At 40.8% G+C, this 25,878-nt stretch overlaps 2 protein-coding genes across 2 annotated transcripts in view; both read left to right on the forward strand.

Moving 5' to 3' along the window:
* The window catches only part of LOC309493250 (C-type mannose receptor 2-like), a 104,946-nt gene that overhangs the window by 19,781 nt on the left and 59,287 nt on the right, over positions 1–25,878 (forward strand). The gene's annotated exons all lie outside the window — the stretch shown is intronic.
* On the forward strand, positions 422–24,471 carry LOC309493253 (C-type mannose receptor 2-like). Its single transcript, XM_082162416.1, has 4 exons — positions 422–460; positions 553–915; positions 23,454–23,804; positions 23,969–24,471. Exons 1-4 carry the CDS (start codon positions 424–426, stop codon positions 24,331–24,333), a joined length of 1,116 nt encoding a protein of 371 aa, XP_082018542.1. The 5' UTR covers positions 422–423; the 3' UTR covers positions 24,334–24,471.

A 25,878-nucleotide genomic window follows, 5' to 3' on the forward strand; every position in this document is an offset into this window, starting at 1 on the left:
AATATAAATTATGAATGTTTACATGTATATATTTAGCTGTTTAGTCCATGTTGTTGCCAAGACTTTATTCTACAGAACTTGTAGATTTACTGATACTGACGTCAATATGCAAATAAAGAAAAAGAGAGGTGGACAATGCACAAATAAGGAGGAAGTCAAATATGAAAATTAGTTTTAGAGAAATACACAAATGATGTGATGAGCTGAATGAGGGATGAGAGCAGATATAATAATCACGTAGTTTAAATCTGCAGACAGAAACATCAGACTCAGGACAGAAACACACAACCTCTAAAGTAAGAACATGTTCATTCTTCAAACACAATTACACTTTCAGATGGTAATATTGTCTCAATGATTGTGAATCAAGTTATGCTTATATGATTATGTTTTGATATTTTCCACTGTGTTTCTTCCTCAGAAATGGACCAAACTCTATATTTGATTCTTCTTCTCATTGGTGAGTGTGTTTGTTGTATTATTTATGGTTTATAGTTTCATCAGGTTTGACCCTGTTATGAAAAGCATTAAATCAAACGCTCTCTTTCACAGCTCTCTGCTCCGTATCTGAATGTGTTCAGCGTCAGTATCACTTTATAAACGTGTTGAAGAACTGGACTGAAGCTCAGAGATTCTGCAGAGAGAAATACACAGATCTGGCCACTGTTGACAACATGAACGACATGAACGAGCTGAAGAAGAGTGTGAATGATGGAGGTGTTCAGTATATCTGGATTGGGCTGCAGAGGAAGGATGTTGATAAATGGCAGTGGTCTTCAGGTGAACCTGCGCTCTATCTGAACTGGGGATCTGGACAACCTGATGGCAGAGATGAGTGTGCTATGATGAGAAATGGAGAATGGCATGATGTGTCATGTAGTAACAGCCTGACTTTCATCTGCAATTCATCTAACAGTAAGAGCAGCTCCATACAATCACAATAAACATTCATTTATAAAAGATAGTGCATTGTAAAATCTAATTAGTTAGACTTACTTAAAAAAAGCATGCAAACCGATTGCCTTAAAAAACTGACAAAAGCTTAGTTAGTATAGTTCAGTTACACAAGAGTTCCAGTAACTAAAAATGACCTGAGAGTACTTGATAATTTACTTCACATTTACTTAGTATAGCTACACTGTTAAACCTTGTTGAAAAAATTCTGACAGTAACATGCCCTTTACATTAGAACAGTAATATACCATAGAAAACAATGCATTCTGAGAAAATAGCCTACTGGAATATTATGTGAATTAACAGTGCTCAAAGTCGACACTCAGAGGCTATGTTCCAAATCACACCCTATACCCTCATTCACTATTCCCTACATTAGTTCACTGATATAGTCCACATGACAGAGTGAATGAAAAGAAGTGAGTGAAATCTGACACTAGCTACGTTTACATGGACACAATCGGAATGAAATCAATACGATTGATGAATCCGAACAAGGTGTTTACATGAATGATAAATAAAGTAATCGGGTTGATGTGCGCGTTTATATGTCACAAGTTTCAAATCGGATCTGATGTTTTGACATGCGCACAATGCACGAATATACAGAGTTTCCCGCTTTTCCCGCATAAATATTCTCCTCTATTGGTTCTGTATATGTTTTAAACAGCAGACGTAATATTAATTCGTCTCTAGTCATAATTTAGAGCATATTAACCGTTTTGCCGTGCTGCTTATTGATCACGCAGTAAAAATGCCCCTCCCCGCGGCCAAAACCAGACGTCTGTGGATGAGAATCCAAAACAAGGACTGGTGGGACGTTGTCCTGCGTCACTTCACAAACGCGCGAGTGAAATGAGAATTTTAGAATGACGGGAAACTTATTAATATGACACTTTATTCAACAGGAAGAACAGCTCGTTCCGCGCGTCATACGTCATTACGCTATTTAACGTCATTGCACATGCGCAGTCCTTTCAGTTTCGGTTTTCAATCCGATCAAGTGTTTACATGTTCTCTCGATCGGATTACAAAAGGGATAAACCACCCCTTTCAATCCGATCGAAATTTCATTCGGATCGAGCTCAATCGGATCAATTAAGGTGTTTACATTAAGGTTTTTTAGTCCAATTGAGCCGTCAATCCGATTATAAGTGTCCATGTAAACGCAGCTACTGATGAACACCTGAATCACTGAAGGACAAAATATAGAAACACAAGAACTACAACTGACTTCCAGCCAAACCAGTTTAAAATTATTTCTTTCAAACATGTAGAAAAGTTATTTTTGAGAATTAAAGATTTAGATGTTTTGTTGAAAAGGATAAGTTCTCTTACGAGAGGTTCTCTCGTACTTGCGTAATATCTTACGCTAGGGGAAAACCTCTTTTCCTCGAGATATTGAAGCCGAAAATTATCCTTAATTTTGCAATAATGTAAAACGCATTGCAGCAGCATGCAGACATGGGCGAGACAGCTCGCGCGCCCATTGGCTGCTCTGCGGCAACTGCACCAGCCTATCGATAGAGGCCCCTCATGACGTCAGAACCAATGAGGGTGCTTCGCGCCCACTACGTCATGTCCCGCCGAAAGCGGGTGGGGCTGGGGCTATAAATACGGCCCAGAGAGGCTGGTTTGGTCCGTTTTTTTATCTCTTCAGCGAAAGCTCACGCATCGCTGGATCCCGAGAGGAAGAAGTCGTGCCGTCTGATAGAAGCACTCGGATTAGTGCTGCATCTGAAGCTGCTGGTCGACAACTCGCCGCCTTCAGTCGCCGTTCCTGCTCACGCTTTCCGGCGTACATATCCTTTTCTCTGCTACTGTGTTTTGTGTATGTGTGTGTTCGCCACCGCGACACACACTCTCATTGCACTAAAAGAGCCGGGCGTCTTTTTCAAGACGCCCCTTTCCTGAGGACACGCAGCTCTCGCGCTCGCTGACGGCGACTGCCCTCACTGCGAGCTAGTTACTGCCTATGGTGACTCTGCGGACTCACCTGGCATCCTTCTCCGAGACTGCTCCTCCGCCCCCCCCCAACCCGCAAAGCTCGCCGGTTCGCCCACTTGCCTTGCCTGCTTGGAGGATGATACCTGCTCTCCCTCTGTTCGAGCCGCGCAAACCACGCCGTTCACAGGGGATGTCAGGAGCGGACGGTCACGGGGCTAGCTTTCTCTCTCCCTCTGTTCGAGCCGCGCAAACTGCGCCGTTCACAGGGGAGGCTGGAAGCGGACGGTCGGGGTTAGTTTTTCTTTACGTACAAGAAAGCTACCCTGCCCCTGCGCCCCATTCACTCACCGGCGACTCACCGGCGAAAGAAGAAAAGAGTGTTTATAGTCTCGCCGAGGGTGGACTGACCTGAATTTCTCACACATTTCTCAGTTCCCTGATCAGGCGACTGGAAATATAAATATTGCAGCAAACGAGCCTGTTATAATACACGGATGCCTGCAAGCAAACGCCGAAGAAAACATGTTGACGCTCTTATATGCTCGTGCATCTGAAAGCCTTTGTGTTCCCCCCTGTGGCTCAGTGGCGGAATCTTTGGTTTTTCGCACGAGAGACCGGTGTTCGAATCCCGGTCTAACGGCAGATAAATTATGCCTCCAATGCTTCGCTCTGTCAGTTCCCTGAAAGGCGACTGCAGATGTGCATTTTGCAGCCAACGAGTGGGTTGTACAACCCGCTCGCCTGCACCCAAACACCGTTTCTATGGTTCCCGTGCATCACTGGCGAAAAGAGAAAAGAGTGTTTATGTCCCGCTGCGGCCGGGCCGAATTCCATTTCTCACACATTTCTCATTCCCCTCTGAAGTTCAGGCGACTGGAAATGTCAATACTGCAGTGAGCGAGCCTGTTGTAATGCACGCACGCCTGCAAACAAACGCCAGCATGTTGACGCTCTCTGATAATACTCGCGCTAACTGAAAGTCTATGTGTCTTCCCCTGTGGCCCAGCGGCAGATTCTCAGGCTTTCGCGCAAGAGACCCGTGTTCGATCCCAGGTCTACCGGCAGATAAAATTATGCCGTCAATGCTCGCTCTGTCAGTTCCCTGAAAAGGCGACTGCAGATGTGTATTTTGCAGCCAACGAGCGCGTTGTACAACCCTCTCGCCTGCACCCAAGCACCGTTTCTATGGTTTCCGTGCGTCACTGGCGAAAGGAGAAAAGAGAGTGTTCCTAGTCCAGCTGCGGCTGGACCGACCTCCATTCTCACACATTTCTCTGGAAATGCCAATATTGCAGTGGACGAGTCTGTTGTAATACACGCACGCCTGCAAACAAACGCCAGCATGTTGACGCTCTCTGTTTCTATGGCAACTTCTCGCTCGTTCAGTTCCAGTAAATGCGACTGTTCCAGTGTATTCTGCAGTAAACAAGTCAGCGACACAGCCCGCTTGCCTGCACACAAACGCCGCTTTTACGGCTACCCAGATAAATCCCATAAGAGTGTATTTTCTGGTGTTCCGGCCACGGCCGATGGTGTTATGAGTGTAGACAAAATGCCCACTGCCCAGAGCTCATTCCTACACACAAACACAGCCCGTCACACAGGGCTCGCGCACATGAAATCGACCCAGATCGATTGCGCATTAAATGTGGTAAATGTGCCCAGTGCCCAGTGCCCACAAACACTACGTTCTGCATGTCTCAAGGTTTCTGTAAAACGAAACCAACATGCATTCGCTCTGCTCAGGCGGACAATGCTCTCAGTGTTGTAAATGTGCCCGCTATCCCGCGCCCACATTCGCACATAGACATGACAGGTCTTACGGGACTCGCCCAGCCCTCCCCCTCTCGGTTGACCACCGCAGAGGAGTCGAGCGCGGGCAATCTGCCCGCTGTTATCAGCGCGCCCCCTGCCTCAAATGTCATAAGCGCGACACTTATGTTGCAGCACACTGAAGCCCCTCTGTCGCTGAGCGACCAGAGCGCGCTTCGCATTCAACCCCTAGCCATTCGTGCAAACGCATGGGCAAGGCTACCCGGGGTTTCGAAGTGGGTGCTAGACATTATAGAAAGAGACTATTCGCTACGGTTTCGCCGACGCCCTCGCCGCTATGCGGCGCGCGTCGAAACCACGGTAAAAACAGAAGTAGCACACCTACTTCGAGCCGAAATTTCGAAACTGTTGAGCAAAGGGGCCATAGAGCCCTTATCTCAAGCTCAGAGCGAAGGAGGGCTATACAGCAAATACTCCCTGGTACCGAAAAAAGACGGGGGTCTCAGACCCATACTAGATCTAAGGCAACTGAACAGAGTGCTTGCGAAGCGACAGTTCAGAATGCTCACGACCAGAAAAATCCTCGCGCAGATTGGTTTGTGTCAATAGATCTGAAAGACGCATATTTTCAAATACAGATAGCGTCACGTCACAGGCGATATTTGAGATTCGCCTTCGAGGGCCAGGCATATCAGTACACAGTCCTACCGTTCGGCTTGTCCCTAGCACCCCGTACATTTACGATGTGCATGGAAGCAGCGCTCGCACCCCTCAGACTACAGGGCATGCGAGTATTGAACCACTTGGACGATCGGCTGATTCTAGCTCAATCTCACTCGGTGCTCATAGAGCACAGGACCATTTTACTCGATCACCTCGAGTCAATTGGGCGAAGAGTTCTCTGTCCCCCAGGCAACTTGACTTGACTTGACTTTTCTGGGCACGGAACTGGACTCGCTGTCTATGATAGCGCGACTGTCACCACAGCGCGTACTAGACGTTCAGCGCGCAACAAGCTCTTTCCGCTGCGGCGCATCTGTCCCGCTCAAGAAATTTCAGAGGATGCTAGGTCTCATGGCCTCAGCATCATCAGTACTTCAGCTGGGCTTGCTTCGCATGCGCCCGCTACAGTTCTGGCTGAAAGCGCGAGTGCCGCGCCGAGCGTGGGCTTCCGGTCTACTTCGTCTCAAGGTCAATCAGAAATGCATCGCAGCTCTGAAACCTTGGAAAGCAAACGACTGGTACCGATCAGTTGTAAGCCTGGGGACTTCCCCGAGTGTGAGGGTGGTGTCTACAGACGCATCCACCTCGGGATGGGGAGCGCTGCTCGAGGGCAGACCGTTCTTCGGCCAATGGTCAGAACGGGAGAAGCTTCTGCACATAAACTGCCTCGAAATGTTGGCAGTAGATAACGCGCTGACGCGTTTTTGTCCCCAATTAAGAGGACACCACGTCCTGGTCCGTTCGGACAACATGTCAGTGGTGGCTTATATTAATCACCAAGGAGGTATCAGATCCAGAACCCTTCACAGGCTGACGGAACGCCTCCTGGTCTGGGCTCAGCACAATCTGCGCTCGCTCAGAGCAGCGCATGTGCCCGGCCACCTGAATGTGGGACCAGACAGACTGTCCAGAAACAATCTTCTTTAGAAGGAGAATGGTCTTTACACCCACAGACAGTCAAACTGCTATGGAGGACATTTGGCAGAGCGAAATAGACCTATTTGCGTCTCAAGAGAACGCTCACTGTCGGGAATTTTTCCCCAAGAGCAGGGATGCGCTGGCCCACGTCTGGCCCCGCTGCCCGCTCTATGCGTTTCCCCCTGTCATGCTCCTACCCCAGGTGTTAGAGCAAATCAGGAAAAACGGATGCACAGTGCTACTCGTCGCCCCATTATGGACGAACCAAGCCTGGTTTCCAGTTCTGATGCAGCTGACGAGTACCACCCCGTGGCCGATACCGGTGAGGAGGGATCTCCTCTCGAAGGCAAACGGCTCGATCTGGCATCCTTGCCCGGAGCTTTGGTCCCTACATGTGTGGGCCATCAACGGGTACCCGTTAACCTCCCAGCGGGAGTGTTAAACACGATCACGCAGGCTAGAGCTCCATCTACGAGGTGGCTCTATTCCTCAAAATGGTCTGTGTTCACTAGCTGGTGTACAGCGCGTGGCACTTCACCCTCACACTGTGGGGTGCCGGAGGTTCTTTCCTTTTTACAAGAGCTTCTGGATAAGGGCAGAGCCCCATCCACGCTCAAAGTTTATGTGGCGGCCATAGCAGCGTTCGCTGAACCACCGCTTGGCCAGTCATTAGGAAGGAACAATCCGGTCATTCGCTTCCTTAGAGGAGCTAAGAGGCTGAATCCTCCCAGACCTCCCTCGGTTCCCGTTTGGGACCTTTCCACGGTTCTGGAAGCCATGAAAGGTGCCCCATTCGAGCCAATACAGTCAATAGACAATAGGCCCTGCCGGTATCTGAAGAGGAAGGAGACGCAGGCTTCCTTTGCCCGGTCAGGGCGTTAAGAGCCTATGTGTCTCGCTCATCTGTTTTCAGACAGACGGAGCAGCTCTTTGTTTTGTTCAGCGGACGTTCTAAGGGACTAGCTGCGTCAAAATAGAGTTTATCCAGACGGATAGTTGATGCTATAGCGCAAGCTTACACATCCAAGGGCCTGCAATGCCCGTTAGGTGTCAAAGCGCACTCCACGAGAGGCATGGCCTCGTCGTGGGCTTGGTCTAGTGGGATTGCCTTGCAAGATATCTGTATGGCAGCGGGCTGGGCCTCCCCGTCTACATTTATAAGGTTTTATAACCTCGAGGTTCCCGCTTTACAAGCTAAGTTGCTCTCGGTCTAATTTTTCAGTATTGCCTGCCCGATGCTATCGGCTCAGGATGCTGAAACTGCTAGAGCGTCGATCACTGATCGTCTGTATACTTCTGTGGGCAGTGCGTAAGTCCCCCATATTTATCAGTCCAGGCCGAGTTCGCCCTGGCTGTGTGGAACACTTGATATAATCTGCTCTTATTAGAGCTCTATATTACAGGAATGATGCTATTCTAGCCCCTCTTCCCGGATTCTCTGCGAGTCCCTTGTGATTAGGCACTGTATGAGCCCCGGGCACCTGCCCTTGGGACTTTAGTGTTATATCTCAGGCACGCACAGCGTTTTACACTGTGTTCCCCTAGCGTAAGATATTACGCAAGTACGAGAGAACCTCTCGTAAGAGAACGTACTCGGTTACTAACGTAACCTCGGTTCTCTCTAGAGAGGGAACGAGTACTTGCGTATCTTGCCGTGCATGCGTCATGTTCTGATTCGCCTCAGCGATGAAAAAACTGACCAAACCAGCCTCTCGGGGCCGTATTTATAGCCCCAGCCCCACCCGCTTTCGGCGGGACATGACGTAGTGGGCGCGAAGTACCCTCATTGGTTCTGACGTCATGAGGGGCCTCTATCGATAGGCTGGTGCAGTTGCCGCAGAGCAGCCAATGGGCGCGCGAGCTGTCTCGCCCATGTCTGCATGCTGCTGCAATGCGTTTTACATTATTGCAAAATTAAGGATAATTTTTGGCTTCAATATCTCGAGGAAAAGAGGTTTTCCCCTAGCGTAAGATATTACGCAAATACTGGTTCCCTCTTTAGAGAGAACCGAGGTTACGTTAGTAACCGAGTACGGTTTGTTGTCACCGATATAGTGATCAGTGTTTTCTTTAGGTGGGCTCTTGACCCTTGACTCATTAACATTAGTTTTTCTCTGGCTGCTGTGACAGTGAGTTTATAAAGCACTTTTGTTACGGCAAGAAAAAGCCAAGATGAAGTTGATCAGGTGTTTTTGGCTGTTGTGATGATGCTGTCTAATTTTGGTAACACTTTACAATAAGGTTAATTTGTTAACATTAGTTAATGTATTAACTAACATGAACTGGTTTACATTTATCAGCCGCTTTTATCCAAAGCGACTTACATTGGATTTCAAGGTACACATTTACATTCATATCAGTTCTTGCTTTCCCTGGAAATCAAACCCATGACCTTGGCGTTGCAAGTGCCAACGCTCTACTGTTTGAGCTATACAGGAAAGCTGAACTAACAATGAACAATACATTTGTTACAGTATTTATTAATCTTTGTTAGTGTTAGTTAATAAAAATACAGCTGTTCATTGTTTGTTCACGGTGCATTAACTAATGTTAACAAATGCAACTTTTGATTTTGATAATGTATTAGTAAATGTTGAAATTAATATTAACTAAGATTAAGTAATGCTGTAGAAGTATTGTTCATTATTAGTTCATGTTACCTAAGGTAGTTTACTAATATTAACTAATGAACCTTATTGTAAATTGTTACCAATTCACTGAACTCTTCCTGTGTCTAATCTTGGATTTCATGGGTATTGTAACTTTATATTGATTGATTATAGTATCTACCTTGGATTTCATGGGCATTGTAACTTTATATTTATTGATTATAGTATCTCTGTGATTCTAAAGCATGACATCCAGCAATGTTTCAGAAATCATCTATTTTGAAGGATATTAAAATCATAGTGCATAAAACAATTTGAACTCGTGCATGACTTAGACACACACAGACACCAACAATCAGCACATGAATCTCAACAATGGTGACAATTAAAAGTTTCATGTTGCAATGCATGCTGGGTGCCAGCATAGTACAAAACTCCCAGCATGCATTGCAGCATGAATAAATTATGCAGCTCAATGGTCCTTTTTTTTTTTATTGAGACTGATATTATTTATATCTGTGTGTAAAAACGATGTTGTAGTGCTGTTTTTTTTTTTTTTTTTTTTTTTTATGATGCAAAAAAAAAAAAAAAAAAAAATCATTATAACTGATTGTTTCTCGCATTGGTGGTCCAAAAATGCACAATTTGGACATTGGTTTCTTTTCACTAGACCAAGTAAAGGCGCTTGACAGGGTGGACCATCAATATTTATTTAAGACCCTGGAAGCTTTTGGTTTTGGTCCTTTTTTTTGTTTCTCTCATTAAAATGTTATATAATGAAATTTACAGCATGTTAAGACTTAATGGTTCCCTAACTAGGCCTTTTTCTGTAACCAGGGGAATAAGGCAAGCGTGCCCTCTTTCAGGTCTTCTGTATGCAATATCTATCGAGCCTCTCCTAGTTTTGCTTAGGAGGCAACTACATGGGTGTTAATATTCCCATTTTCCCCAGTGTAGATCTAGTTAAACTTACAGCTTACGCAGATGACATAATAGTAGTTTATAAAAGACTCGGAAGATGTTTCAAGATTGATCTCTTCTTTAGATAGATTTCGAAAAGCTTCATCTGCATGTATAAACTGGGGGAAATGTGCATCCTTGTTGTTGGGAGAATGGCAGGGTGGAGGACCTCCCCAGCTGCCACAGCAATGTAGATGGGCCCGAGATGGCTTTAGAGTCCTTGGTCTTTATTTTGGGACTTATAGTTACACAGAAAATAACTGGGAAGGGCTATTTGATCGGGTGATTCTTAGAATTCAGAAGTGGCGATGGATTCTTCTACAACTCTCTTACAGAGGGAGATGTTTGGTTATTAACAAGTTGGCAGCTTCAATGTTATGGCATAAACACACTGTGTTGGATCCTCCCAAATACATTTTTTTGGGATGGTTGCCATTGGCTTCCTCCAGGTGTCCTGTATCTTCCTGTGGCAGAGGGAGGGCAGGGATTAATACATTTAGAATCTAAGATTATGGCAATGAGATTGCATACACTGCAAAAACTCCTGTACTGTTCAGATCAAGTGCCATGGGTTGTTATTGGTCTGCATATACTCAAGAGTCTTGGAGGTATTGGTCTTGACAAGCAGTTGTTCTTAATGCAGAAATCCTTTGTGGATAAGACACATTTTTTGCCTTCTAATTTTTATGGATCAGTGATTAAATCATGGGATTGTTTTAAACTGCTAAGAAAAGAGGACGAGCATTATGGTATTGCAGAACCTCTTTCTTTAAATCCTCTTTTTGAAATGCCATCTAATGTGTCCTCATCTTTAATCACCAATTTTTTGAATGCAGGCATTACGAAAGTTATGGACTTGATTGATTTAACAAAAGGCCAATGGCGAACTGAACATGAACTTGCTAATCAAGATGGGCTAACTTCGGTTAGAACTGTGGAGGGATTAGTTAGGAATCTTAAGGCCTCTTTCCTCCCATGTTGACTTCTTTTATAAATAATGTTCTTCTGAATGGTTTTATTCCTGGTTTTATGTCCTGAATTTAAGGTGGTTCTTAAAGATTGGGAATCAGTTGATGATACAAGTCTAACAAACTTACTGAAAGGTTACGGGGATTTGGTATTTTATTGTATTGAGAAACACTTTTTATATCATATTTGTGTGAAGTCTGTACATCTTGGACAATTGAAACAAAGACTGGACACTAAATGGAGGACTTGGCTTTCTATTTCTGATGAGGTACATCCATCCTGGAGATTACTGTACAAACCCCCTATGTCTAAGAGATCTCTATCTCTTATTTTGAATGGAGCAGTTTTGAAGTGAATCAGGGAATCTGGTATTTAATTGGTAATAAGAATTGTTATTGTTAAATTGTTTTTTTCCCCGGTTTTATTTCTTAGTGCTTTGTAAATTAAAGTGTTTTTAAAAGTAAAAAAAAAAAAAAGTCTCTCTCTCTCTTTATATCTCTGCTTCTCATAACATAGATAACATAGGGTCATAGCCAATTGAACCTTTCTCTGCCTTATTAGGAAAGTAAATGATTTCTTATAGGAAAAGATCATTAATATTCATTATCATTATAATATTCAGATCATTATTCGTGACACTCATGTAAGATCTACAGCAAAAACACACACACATACACACAAAAAAAAAAAAACACTTTATCACTCCAACACAGTAGCCAACATCACAATAAAACGATTACAAAAATGACAAACATTAAACTTAGTTACCTTATAACCCTCAAGTGTGATGCACAAAACTTAAATGGGGGGAGAAAACCATCATGTATTGTAAGCTGCGTCCTTCACGAAAGTGTGTGCACATACACATAGCGGAAACAGAGCGTGCTTTATACATCCATGTTGGTGCACGTTTTGTCATAATAAAAGTCCTTCATAATAACTATCCGATTGTTAAGTCTGACGTCACACGTCACACGTCACGTTTAGCCTTTTCCGGGTCCTAGCGCTCCTCTCGTCCAGAAATAACAATGGTGGAACCTGTACATTTATTTACGATCACGTCCTTCTTAGTGAGGCACCCTTGGCGGTTTAAATTCCTTTAACACCAACAGAGTGGTTAGTGTAGCTCATCACTCAGGTGGCATAATTAAGGGTAGAGTCCAGGCATCAATGAAAAAGAAGATTTACGAGGTTGAAGTGAGTTAGCTCGGGACACGGGACACAGCACTGCGGCATTGTAAAAACACTCAATAATAACCAAAACACTAGCGAAAGCGGTAGGTAGGTAGAGAGGACCTGGACTTTGGACCCGGAAAGAGTATTATCGGAGAGTGGTTACGTCACGACTTAACAACCGAATACAAATAAATCGGTACAGACCTTATAAATTCAAGCAAATTAGATCTCTACTTCCTGCTTAGCTACTGTTCGGACGCTCCTGCTTACTGCTCCACACTTTGATCTATCGCTTTTTAACTTCAGCAAATCAGCACAGTGCTAAATCGACATAGCTTGGCATCAACGTTAAAACTATAAACTTTTGTGACTGGAAGATTACTACAAAAAAGCGGTTTTCCTATCCGACCAGCCTTCCACTGCCATCAGCTTACATTCCGGAGAAAGGAAAACACAGCTGCCTACATCAAAAAGGATAAGAAAGAAAATGCCTCTTCTGGAATCTACTTGCTGCACAAACTGCCACAGACTTTTACAAAGTGTGGCGTAGAGTAGGCTTTTTGACAGGAATAACTAAAAAAAACAGGAAAAGAAAACAAGAAAAGAAGAGAGCAAAGGAGGAAAAGAGTCGACTACGCCACCCTGGTCACTAAGCCAGGGAAGTATCCTAATAAGGACACAGGTTTGATTTTTCCCTTTTACACAGAGACAGAGACGTGGGTATAAAAAAATACAAAAATATTCTTTATTGAACAATGATAAAAATACTAGTAGGTATTGCAGTTGGGCTCAATCATAAATACCACACAATAATAATAATGGATAATAATAAAGGATTATCAGGACTTGTTGTTACCAGAAGCAGGACGAGCTAGTGCCAGACTTCGCCAACGTCAGCGATGGTCAAGGAGCACCCACACGTGCACTACACTGCGCACACACCCACGTCAACCAAGATCAAGACCTAAGGGTTGTAGACCACACACTGTGCTTCAGGACCCACCACCAAAAAGAGCAACTAGCCCTCCTGCTCCGGACTCACAATGCCTGCAACACAAGAAAAGCAAATTACAAAAAAAGAATAATTGTTCTGACATGTGGGTACCTCATTTATAAGAAACAATCTACAAAACAAACTAAATAACAAAAATAACAAAAAGATGATCCACTCAAACCTTCACTCATCGGGTTCAGTCCTATTTATGCATTGCACTTTCACCAACCTGTCTCAGATTCACAGGCTGGTTACTACTCACAACTGTTTTCTTTGGCAGGCCGAATATCACTCTCAATTAATAAAAAAATAAAATATAATTCACAACACAGAATAAGATCAGCACCCAAAAAAGTAATGAATTAATCAAACAAGCAAAAATACAAGAAAATAATAAATGGAATCAGACAATAAAGCAAAACAACTCAACAAATAAATAAGCAAAAACAAACACCCACAATGCTGAAGCGTGCTCACATGGGAGCAACTGCACTCAGCTGGTCAAATGAAACAAAACGATAGAAACCAAAGGAAAAAAAGTTATTAGGAACAAAACAGCAGCCATGGAAGTGCCAATCCGAGCAGCAGTCTTCACGTGCTCTTATAATGACAAATTAATCCACCTGCAAAAGCCCAAATGTAAACTAAAATATGCATAGTACTGACTCATCATTATTATACAGTGATCACACATACCAACATGCGGAGATCGCGTCATTCGTCCGACAGCAACAGAGGACCAAGTATTACAAAGGCAAAGGCAAGCTGGAATACACAGATAAACCCCATGATTATACATTACTTAAAATACATACGGCTACAAGAGCCAAAAAGAGACCTACCAGGAAGCCAAACAGCAATACGCCAGTTGTATGATGTGCGTTTGTATCCGGCAAAACGGCGCGTGTTCAACGGTCACTGTAAACAGCACAACGTGCGCTTATCCACAAGTCGCACCACACCTGACAAGAGTATAGTTAACCGTTTAAAGTCCGGTAGGTTCGAACAACAATCACCAACGGTCGTCACTCTCACCTCCAGCCAGAGCACCAGACCGACAGCAGAAGAATGACGTGCTAGCGGCTAGATAGACAACGCGCAGCACATTGACACCATGTCTGATGGCAAAACAGCCACCTTAATATACCCGAATGAATGAGACGCTGATTAACTGCGAGCCTCTAAGGGCGGAGTCAACAGCCGCAGAGAGGGCGCCACCCAACAGCGGCACTTCACTACAAAAGGATTGCAGTTCTTGAAACAAAGTTACTTACGGGACCACCAAACCAGACGGAACACACAGCAGAGCTTCGTCATGGACACCCTCAGCATTTAGCCAGTGAGTCCCATAAATCTAGTGCTCCTTGACAGGCCATACTGAGTGTAGAGAAACAAGCCGTAACTGATCGACATACAAATCGATGGCACAAACAGGGAGTGAGACCCAAAGGCACTCGAGACATCAGATTGTCACGAGACTCACATATTGCCGCAGTAGCATCCTCTACCCCAGATACAGCTCTGACAAGGATTGCAAACACTGGTCTCCTACCACCGCCTATACATCTTGAGAACAGATTTGAAGTATTAATGAATGTAGATGAGGAATCTTCAAACGACATGAATGTGATCAAACACAGATCGAATCAGCCAGTAGCTAACACTGATGCTAACTGGCGCTCAAGGTCGAGCAGACAGCAGCACTCAGCTCAGAGTACCGTATTTTCCGCACTATAAGGCGCACTTAAAAGCCTTAAATTTTTTCAAAAAACGACAGTGCGCCTTATAATGCGGAGCGCCTTATATATGGATCTGGCGCCTTATATTAATGTCTGTAAAACAACCGCTGACTTAAACCTTTTGTTTATACTTTTGCCTGGCACCGGAGCGCGAGCCTCCGCTGACTGAGCGCGCACCTCCCCAAACAGACGAGGCATTTATACTTGACGCAATTGTTTTGTTTTAGACTGAACACCAGACCATACAACTGATTTAGACGCGCAAACTGGGTGCCGGTGTGATGAGATGTACTAATATCCGTCTGCTCGGGCAGATTCGGCTCAAAGTCGTGCATCTTCGGATGCGGAGGCGCGCGCGCTGTCACAATGACGTCATTTTGCCGCGCGCGCGCCTCCGCATCCGAAGATGCACGACTTTGAGCCGAATCTGCCCGAGCAGACGGATAATAGTTTTTTATTACCTTCGCGCTCATTCGGACGCGTCGAGTATAAACAAGGTTTTACAGCTCAGCGACTTGTTTTTTCATATTTTTTTCCAAGTGGTAGATCTGGGTTTACATTTGGACTTTGGATGTGATCTTAGGCTTGAAAAGGTTGGTGACCACTGCATAACGCAAACCCAGTCAAACGTTTGACTGCAGTATCTTCTATTCTATGCGCCTTATAATCCGGTGCGCCCTATATATGAAAACAGTTCTAAAATAGGCCATTCATTGAAGGTGCGCCTTATAATCCGGTGCGCCTTATAGTGCGGAAAATACGGTACAGCCGAGCCCAGGACTCTGATAGTGGGGGACTCCATAATCAGAAACATTAGCAGCAGGGACACAACTACATGCTGCCTTCCACAAGCAACAACTTCTGATATAAACAGCAACAACTTCTGATATAAACAGGGAACTTCAGAACATTCTGATGAAACATAACACTGCAAATAGACTTATCATTCATGTGGGGAAGAATGATACTCAGAAAGAGCAGTCAGAACTCCTCAAGAGGGATTTTTGACATAACTGTAACGAATTACAGTTTCCAATTTGTTGTATCCTGATTACATAACGCTGTTACATGTATTCCGTTACTCCCCAACCCTGAGGCCCCGTTTACACGAAGGGAAGCAAAGATATTTCCCTGCGGTTTGGCCTCTCATTTACACGAAAACCCAGTTTTTATCACAGAAAACGATTATTTCTAAAAACTCCGGCCAAAGTGGAGATTTCTGATAACGCTTGTTATGTGTTGCCGTGTCAACTGGGAGAAACGGGGTTTTAGGTTCTCAAACGTCACATTATGCGCCAGAAAATGCTTAACGTCATGTGAGCGACCAAGGAAGTCACTCGTGTTATTCGTTGTTGTCTATTCTGAGGATTCTGATTGGCTTGCATGGCTTTATCCTTCTCCCTACACTGCCGCCCATAGGTTTGGCATAGTTATGATGGCGCTCGACGGCGTATTTATGCGGGTTGATGTAAATGACAACTTTTTTGAAAACTATATTGTGTGCACGATGTTATTATTGAAAACGGAGGGGGGGAATATTTGTTTCTCTAAATACCCGGCTATGTGTAAATGTGGCCTGACAGTAACATACCGTAGATTACAGTAAAGAACTGTCAAATTAACAGTAAATTACTGGCAACATTTTACCATTAATTTACAGGTAACTGCAATATTAGTTAATCCATTTAAAAAAAAAAAAATTCACAGCATGACTATCTTTTTGCTTAACATTGTCCGTTAAATATGACTATGTCTCGTTTTCTTTTACACTCTCATGGCCAAAGTGTATTTTCATGGTTACAAACAATTACAAATGGACATAGGGAGGAATGGGAAAACACGGCCATGTTTCACATTCAAATACTGGACAGTTTAAATGACACTCACAAGGGACGTTCAACCCATTACGCACTTTACATGGCCAATGGTTGTATTATTTGATTTCTCTGATATTTTTGTCCACCCTTCAGCTCAGGCCCCAGGTATGTTGTTATTTGTTATGTGCTTAAACGTTCCAATACCAAAAAAATAAAAAAAATAAACCTTCAATGGTTATGTTTACAAATGTTGCATAGCTCACTACAACAATTAACGATTATTGGTTGGTTAGTATTCGGTAATAGCAGAGAGAGCTAGAGAGAAGGAAATAACTAAAAGCGAGAGACAGACGTTCTTGTTCATAAGCGGGTGATATAAGGTGTGCAGGTTATTTTATTTTTTTCGTATACGGGTGTGTTTCCCTCAATGTATTTTATTTTATCAAAACGAATCTTAAGGATATATTACATAACTAATGTCTAGTAGTTTGAAGGTGAAATTTACCTCATGGAACTAGGGGTTTAAACAAAATAACAAAGGTTAAACAAGTGATGAACAGGATACAATTCTTGCAATTATTTTCTTGCAAGAAACCCATCTACTGAGTGGGAATATTTCTAAAATATGAAGAAGATGGCAGGGTCAGGTGTTGTCTGCTCCCTATACCACCCATGCTAAAAGGGTAATGCTATGAATTCATAAATCTGTCCCACTACAAATCAAAACTATAATTAAGGACCCTGCTGGTAGACATATCATAATTCAGGGTATGCTATTATTTGAAAATATAAATCTGATAAATGTGTATGGTCCAAATGAAGATGACACTAAATTTTGTAATAATCTGTTTCTGACTGTCTCAAATCTCCTTGGGCTATACTTAATAGGTGGCGACTTTAATTGTAGATTAGATCCAGTAAGCAATAGATCATCAGGCTCTATAATACTTAGATAATACTCACACAAGATCAAAGAAGACAATAAACAATTTTATTAAATATCTCTCTATACCGATGTGATGACTCCAATCTTCAACCAGATGGAACTGGATAATATTCTGAATGTTCCAATCCAATCTGTCTTCTGACCTGTAATGCTGCCTGGATCATAATCATCCACTGTTTGCTCGTTGGCCAGAGGAGAACTGGCCCCCGACTGAGCCTGGGTTCTCCCAAGGCTTTTTTTCCCCATTCTGTCACTGATGGATTTTTGGTTCCTTGCCACTGTCGCCGTTTTCGCCTTTGACTTTTGGTTTGCTTAGTTGGGGACATTTAATTTAATATTCAACAATAATATTGATCTGTCTGCATTGACACCACTATATGGGAACTGAACTGAGCTGGACGATGACATCACAGTTTTCTCCAGAGCGGCTATATATATAAATGAACTCCTGGAGAGTGAGTATATAGATCCACCGCCGGCCTATCAGTGGGGAATCTCAGTAGCTAGTGGCTATAGTAAAGTGACTTCCCACGACAAGTCATTAGTCTTATTTTTGGACCTTCCGGCCCACCATAACCAAGGGGCAACGGCCTCAGGTAAGGGGGTTAGAATACCCATATAATAATCTAGCTTTTAAGCCATGTGGTGGCTCAACTTGGAGAAGGCTCACTCTTTTAAATAAAGAGGGGTTTTGAGTTAAGGCTTTACTTCTATGCCTTCTTGTGGTTACTAATTGAGGAACAGTGTGTTTGCAAGTCTCAATGTAGGCCATATATATTTCCTCAATAGTGTTTGTTTGGTGTGATACCCGGAATCTATGCATTTACCACAGACTTTACACCAGCATCAAATTTTCTTCGGTTGGATTACCTTTGTGGATTATATATTTTCCTTTTTCAACTCTGCCTTTGAGGACAACTATTTTTGTCTGAGTGAGTTTGTGCTATGATGAGAAGATGGTCACAACTGAACTAACTTTGAACTGAACTTTTGTGCACAATCTGATTGATTATCACTGGATTACAGGTTCCTTATATCCATTACACACACATTATTTATATTCCCATATTATCATTTTGTGTTTACATTTTATGGAATGAGCTAAAATTAAAGGATTCATTGGACCTGGTTTTGGGTCATTGTGGGGTATTGTTGCTTTCTGGTATTGTTGTGTTTTGTATTTCATTTCAACTTTTCTTTCGGTAAATACGTTTTGAACTAGTGTTTGGCAAATATATTTGGATGTGGTTCCCCCCTTATTTTTTGTGTTTCATTTTGTCTTTAATATCGGATGAGTGTTGCAGCACAATGTTAATGTTGGTAACCTGCTACAACAAGAACAAGCTCTGAGGGAGTAGGGTATAGCATCAGGAGTTTCTACATAGACCTGTGAAACACTCTCTACCTGATTTAGGTATTTTTTTTATTTTTTTATTTATAAGTTTATTTGTATAGGGACAGTACAAAAAAAAACATGATCCCAGTCAAAACTGGAAAATATGTATTGCACATAGAGAGTATAGCAAAAGCTAATTTGCATCTCAGGTCCCTAGAAAGGCTTTTCTAAAAAAAAAAAAATAAAAAAAAAAAATAAATAAAAAAAACTACTACTCATAGAATAAAACTACCACAATATATTACTTATAGACATTCAAATACCTACCTAAATTATACATATTAAAACGGAGCTATCGACTCTAACATTAAAAAAGAACGTTTACATTACATTATACTATTACATACAAAAATTACTACATTTAAATATGCGCGCAGTTCTGGTTTATTTTAAACCACCGCTTTACCTTTAATGTAAAGGACTTTATTTCACGTATTGCCTTAAACTCATTCGGCAACAGGTTCCAGAGTTTGGAGCCCTCAACAGAAAAGGCTCTTTGCCCTTGTGTAGTTCTACGAAAATTAATCCTACAATTCCTACCTGCCGAACTCCTAGTGATTCTATTTATAGCATCCTGTCTCTTTATCAAATTACATAGAACAGATGGTGCCTTATTGTGTAAACATTTAAAAATCAATTTTATATATAACAAATTTTTTAAATTTGTAAAACTTAACATATTAAATTTTTTTAAAACGTTGCAGTGATGCCATCGATTTGGCTTTTTATCCATTATTTTCAGAGCTCGATTATATAATATTTCAATTTTTTTAATTAAGAAATCACTTGTTTGAGTCCAAACTGTAATACAATATGAAATGCGGGACAAAATCATTGCATGCAAAAAAAGATGTGCTGCCTCAATTGAGATATATTTTCTAATAAGTCTGAAACAATTTAGGTTAATCCTTACCATTTTTGAGAGCTTTTTTATATGTTTATCAAATTTAAGTTGTGAGTCTAAAACAACACCTAAAAAATTAAACTCATCTACCTCCTCTATTTCTTTATTATTTACTCGAATTATTACTTTATCTTTTTGCTTTCTATTAGAAAAGCACATAAAGACAGTTTTCTTAACATTCAGAGTAAGATGATTTTCCTGGAGCCATATAGATATCCTTTCCATTTGTTCATTTAAAACTGCAGCAACCTTGGCAGATGACTTAGCCGATGTATAAATGACTGTGTCATCAGCATAAAGCTGACATTCAACATCTGGACAACAACATGGTAGATCATTTATAAACAAACTGAAAAGCAAGGGGCCTAAGATTGAGCCTTGTGGTAAGCCCATTTTGTTTCTCATAAGCATTGATTTTGTATCCTCAATTTTAACACACTGATCTCTTAGATTTAAATAAGAGGTAAACCACTCAATTGAACGTTTACTTAAATTAAATGCACTCAATTTAGATAAAAGAATAGTGTGATTAACTGTGTCGAAAGCCTTTTTTAGGTCAATGAATACTGCTCCCATCACATGTCCCTGATCCAAAGAATGTCTAGCTTTTTCCAAGAAATAACATATAGCTGTTTCTGTGGAATGCAGAGCTCTAAAACCAAATTGATGTTTATGTAGGAAGTTATTACTCTCTAAATAGTGTATTAACTGTTCAGCCACAACCTTCTCCAAAACCTTTGACATAACTGGCAAGATTGATATTGGTCGATAATTTGAAATCAGGCTTGGATCCCCAGATTTAAAGAGCGGTGTAACTACAGCCTTTTTCCAAGTGTTAGGGAAAACACAATCTCTAATTGATACATTTGTCAAATGAGTTAACGGAGCTATCATCACGGAGCTATATTTTTTTATCAAATTAATATCTAAATTGTAAACATCTTTTGCTGTTGAATTTGGTAGAAGCTTTACAATTTCAGTTATTCTATGTTCTTCAATCTCCTTAATAAAAAATGAATTTGGTAGCTCATCCTCCACCTTATTATTTAATGATATTGGTTTAAAATTTTGAGCCAATTCATCTACTGAACTTATAAAATATGTATTAAACTCATATGCTAATGAACCTTTATCATCAATTACTTTTCCATCTATTTGTAGCTCTTTGATTGTTTGCTGCTTTTGAGTTTTATTTGTTAAATTATTTAATTGTTTCCATAGGGTTGTACTTTGACCTTTGGCACTCTCTATTATTTGAGTATAATGTGATATTTTTGACTTCCGTAATTCTTGTACTACTTTGTTTCGGAGACCTTTATAGATTAAATTATCTGTATTTAATTTAGAAGATAATGCCGTTTTTAAAGCTTGGTCTCTTTTTTTCATAAGATTACGAATATCACTGTTTAACCATGGTAATGATACAATTTTCCTTGAGCATTTCATAGGGATATAATATTTGTTTACCAAATTAGTTACAATTTCAGTTAAGGAAGTGCAACACAAGTTTCCCTCATTTATCTGTAATATATTATCCCAATCAGCGTTATTGATCTCTATTTCAAATTGACCTACTTTAGATTTCGGTATCCCAAACTTAATTCTATCTGGTCTCTGGTTTTTAAATTGCTTTAGTCGTTGTTTAGTTAATTTCCTTACTGTTAATATCATATTATGATCTGATAAACCTGTCAGTAGATTATAATTTTTTATAATACGCTCTTCCCTATTAGTAAAAATAAGATCTATCAAAGTCTTACTAGTTCTGGTCACTCTTGTCGGCTTTTTTATCAACTGATCATAATAAAATTTGGACATCATTATTTTTAACTTTTGTCTTCGACTTTTATCTGCCCAATTTATATTAAAATCACCATAAAATATTGTTTCAGTAGAATTATCAAACATTTCCAATAGTTCCTTCATATCATCATAAAAAGAAAGAGTGTGTGATGGAGGATTATATAAAACAACAATATTAAATTGCATTCGAGGAGAAAGTATCACTTTTAAGGCTAAACATTCAATTTCTGTATTTAGATCAACTCTTATACATTTAAACGTTTCTCTAATATAGATCAACACCCCACCACCCTTACCAGATGATCTGTCTTTTCTAAAACAGACATAGCCAGGGACATCGACCATGTTTGTAGGGATTACCTTGAAGCCATGTTTCACTCAAACAAATGTAATCTAAATTTGATTCAGTCAAAAGAATATGAACTTGATCCAACTTTGGCATCAGACTCCGGATGTTTAAGTGTCCACCTAGAATTCCTCTTAGCTTAGATTTAGTGTTCCATACAATTTTGGCATGATTTACAGTTTGAAAAAAACGGTGCTCTTTCTGTTTCAGCGTCGATCTACATTCATCCGTAACTGACCTCAGCTGGTAAGTGTCGTCAAGCAGCTGATCTCTCGTGCGAACTCCTTTCTTCCTTCGTCGATTTTGCTGGGTTGATGTCGGTCCCGCGTGTTTACCTTTTTTCACACCACACCCGCCTAGCTCATCGGAGCCGTTATCCACTCCGACAACCATCTCACAGTTCTCATTTCGAACTCCTCCCGCCATCGCCCCTTGTACTCGCAGATCGCGCCGGATCAATCCCACGTCCTCGCCGCAAGATAGGCCTACAACAAGCCCATCGGCGACACAGTCCCGCTCCAAAAGCGCATCCCCCTGTAGTGAACTCCGCAGATCAAGGTCCCCAGCCACACCGGCTCTTGCTGCCGCAGGAGCCCCTTCAGTGAGATCTTGCACACCCGGAAAAAAATGATTATTCACAGAGTTCGTCGATTCAATTGGAGCTGTGCTTATGCTTATATTTGTAACCATATTAGGTCCAGGATTCAAATGAACATCGCCAGCCAACAGCAGCAAGGTAATCAAAATGTGCAACTTAGAACACTTGCACTTGTCCATGTTTTGTTTAGTGAGTTTCATTTTGTAGTAATGTCCCAATGATTTCTGTCCAAACCTCCGATATAAAATGTAATGGCCGTATCCATAACAATACAACTTGATTTGTTCCGTTGTTGACTGTAATCGCAATTTGGGTGATGAAGTTTGCTTTGTTTCCAACCTTGAGCGATAATAAATTAATACCAGCACCATGCAGCCACTGATCAATAAACAAATCAGTTGTTTACGATTACCCTTTATAGTGGAACACTTTTTTGCCTCATTAAAAAATCCAATGAACTGAAAAAATAAAATCATTTGCAAAACTTTAGCTAGGAGAGTGGAGCCTAACCAACCACTCATTCCCTTGGCCACCATCTTTGTCACCATCTTTGTCATGTCATAAAGAGCTATCTTTAAAAGATCAGCTCTTTATGTCTGAACCCAGTATTCTAGAGAAACTTAACCAAACATAATGGAGAAAAATTAATTTGCAATAAAATTATCAGGAAAATTCCCTAATTTTACTTCATTTAACATTAGCAAAATCATCATAAATATTTTGTGAATGTATAATATATCATCCACTGTAGAAACAGTCTTTGGATGACACGTGTTTCTGATGCTTCCACCACTGCTCTTATTCACATGCAAACTATAAACTGACATAAGAATAATGAAGAAGCTGATTCATGAATCTGTTTCCATTTGTTTTTCCCAAAGCGAACACAGGACTCGTCTTTGTCAATCAGACGAAGAACTGGAGAGACGCTCAGAGTTACTGCAGACAGAATCACACTGATCTGGTCAGTGTGAGGAACCAGAATGAGAGTCAACAGATTCAGAAGATCATCAATGATAATCACATATCTAATGATGTCTGGATCGGTCTGTTCAGAGTCAGAGACCCATGGCAGTGGTCAGATCAGAGTAACTCCTCATTCAGAGACTGGAATACTGATGCACCTGATATTATAGGAAAACTTAAAAACTGTACAGTGATCGGACCGAACACTCTGAGACGATGGCATGCCGACTCTTGCAACAGCCAATTTCCTTTTGTGTGTCATGAAGGTGAGCAGATCCTCACAAACACACACAATCCATCCATCACCTCCAGATATCTTAAAGTTGACGCTACATGTCTGACATGACAGATTCCTCCACAGTGTTTGTTCTGCATGTTGTTTTTGATCAGTCTCTCTCTAGTTTTTGCTTGTGGTTTGTTTTGTGTCCAGATAAACTGATTCTGATCACAGAGACTCTGACGTGGCCTGAAGCTCTGAGACACTGCAGACAGAATTATACGGATCTGGTCTCGGTTCATTCAGTCGAGATGCAGCGTCGTGTGATGAATGTGGTTAAACGTGCGTCTACTGAGGCGGTGTGGTTGGGTTTACGTCACTCCTGCACTGTGGGCCTCTGGTTCTGGGTGAGCGGAGAGACCGTGTGCTATCAGAACTGGGCTCCAGGGAACGGCACAGGAGACGAGGACTGTGAGTCTGGAGTGAGATCTGGAGCAGTTCAGTCTGGAGGAGATCAGCGCTGGATCAGCCGTCCTGAACACCACAAACTCAACTTCATCTGCAGCAGATCTGAGTAGTGAAGGATATGTTTGTGTTCTTTCATAACTGGCTCTTTTTTTTAAAACTGTTTTTATCAGTGCTTTTAATACAATGATCATTTCTGTAACTGAAGATTAATAAAAGTCTTTTTAATATCAGATTTTAAAATACTTTTTTGCACCATATATATATATATGAGTGTTTCTGCAACTACGGGCACTTTTGACTATCCCAATTTTAAAAAGATCAACCTCTATTAATTTCAATTTTAACCATCACAGTCTGTAAAACATATAAAGATTTACACAAAATAGAATGTAGTCGTTAAGATTTTAATCTGGAACATGTTTATTTTTTATGTTTTTCGGGTCATCTTCTTAAAAAGTGTCCTTACCGCAATGTTACAATAACGTTCATTTTATAAATTTTTCTTTAGTAATTTCTATAATTTTTTTTTACATATTTAAATTTCTTTTTCAAATTTGATGCAGTTTTGTAAATACTGATATAAAAAAATAATATACAAAATAGGGAATTTCATGTTTTTTTCTATGCCATGTAAAAAATTTACAGTAACCTTAGATGTCAATTGTTTCCATACACACAAAAGATAACATAATTAACTTTTTATGACAGATGTTGCAATTTCAATGTGTTAATCATCTCAACTTAAGTGTAAAAATATTTTTTTTGCAAATCAAAATGTGAAAAAAAAAGAAAATAGAGCAGTGCTGCGGTAATGACATCTTGAGTCGGTAAGGACAAAATTTAATTTTTAATGTAAAAAATGGCATGTTTATATATACATATATATATATATATATATATATATATATATACATACTAATAAATATACAAATATATACTTCATAATATACTGAATATTTGTCATTTAATATACAGTACACCTTGAATTTGTCTCACAAGGTCTTTACCGCAACACCTAAATTTGCTGCGGTAAAGACATGTTGCGGAAACGACATTTTTGCTAATATTTTAGCTAATTGGCAGCTATCAAGGCCTACCACATTAGTTTTGAATCTTAACATCTTAATATACATGAATTCAACAGTAAAATACATTTATTTTTAAAATGTAGTTATAAATACACAATTATTAAGCTGAATGGTAAGGACGCACAATAAATACTAGAGCAGAAAAGATGATGTTTACCTTATTTTTTTGTTATCTTGTGAGTGAGGTAGTGTGGTGGTCCAGTCTGTCAGCAATGTGCTCAAGTGATAGTTTCTGTTTCCATAGAAACTAGACTTGTTTGTGTTCGATAAAATTTCATAATAAAAGCTTTTTTTCATTGTTGCGGTAAGGACTCAAAAGTGTGGGACAGGCACATTTAGTTAAAAAAAATCTTTAAAATGATCAGTAAATAATACAAAGAATTTTAAGATTCTGTAAATGAATCTGTATATTAAACAATTCCATTTGAAATAATGTCATATTGTAAAAGAATGAGCTAATTTTAAGTATCTCAACATTGAAACCACGGGTGTGGGACATGAGCAAAAATGGTGTTTGGACCTATAAATGCTTCATAATTTTACATTAAATCATATTATTTATTCATA

This window comes from Leuciscus leuciscus (assembly GCF_965113295.1).
Source record: "Leuciscus leuciscus genome assembly, chromosome: 2".
NCBI lineage: Eukaryota > Metazoa > Chordata > Actinopteri > Cypriniformes > Leuciscidae > Leuciscus > Leuciscus leuciscus.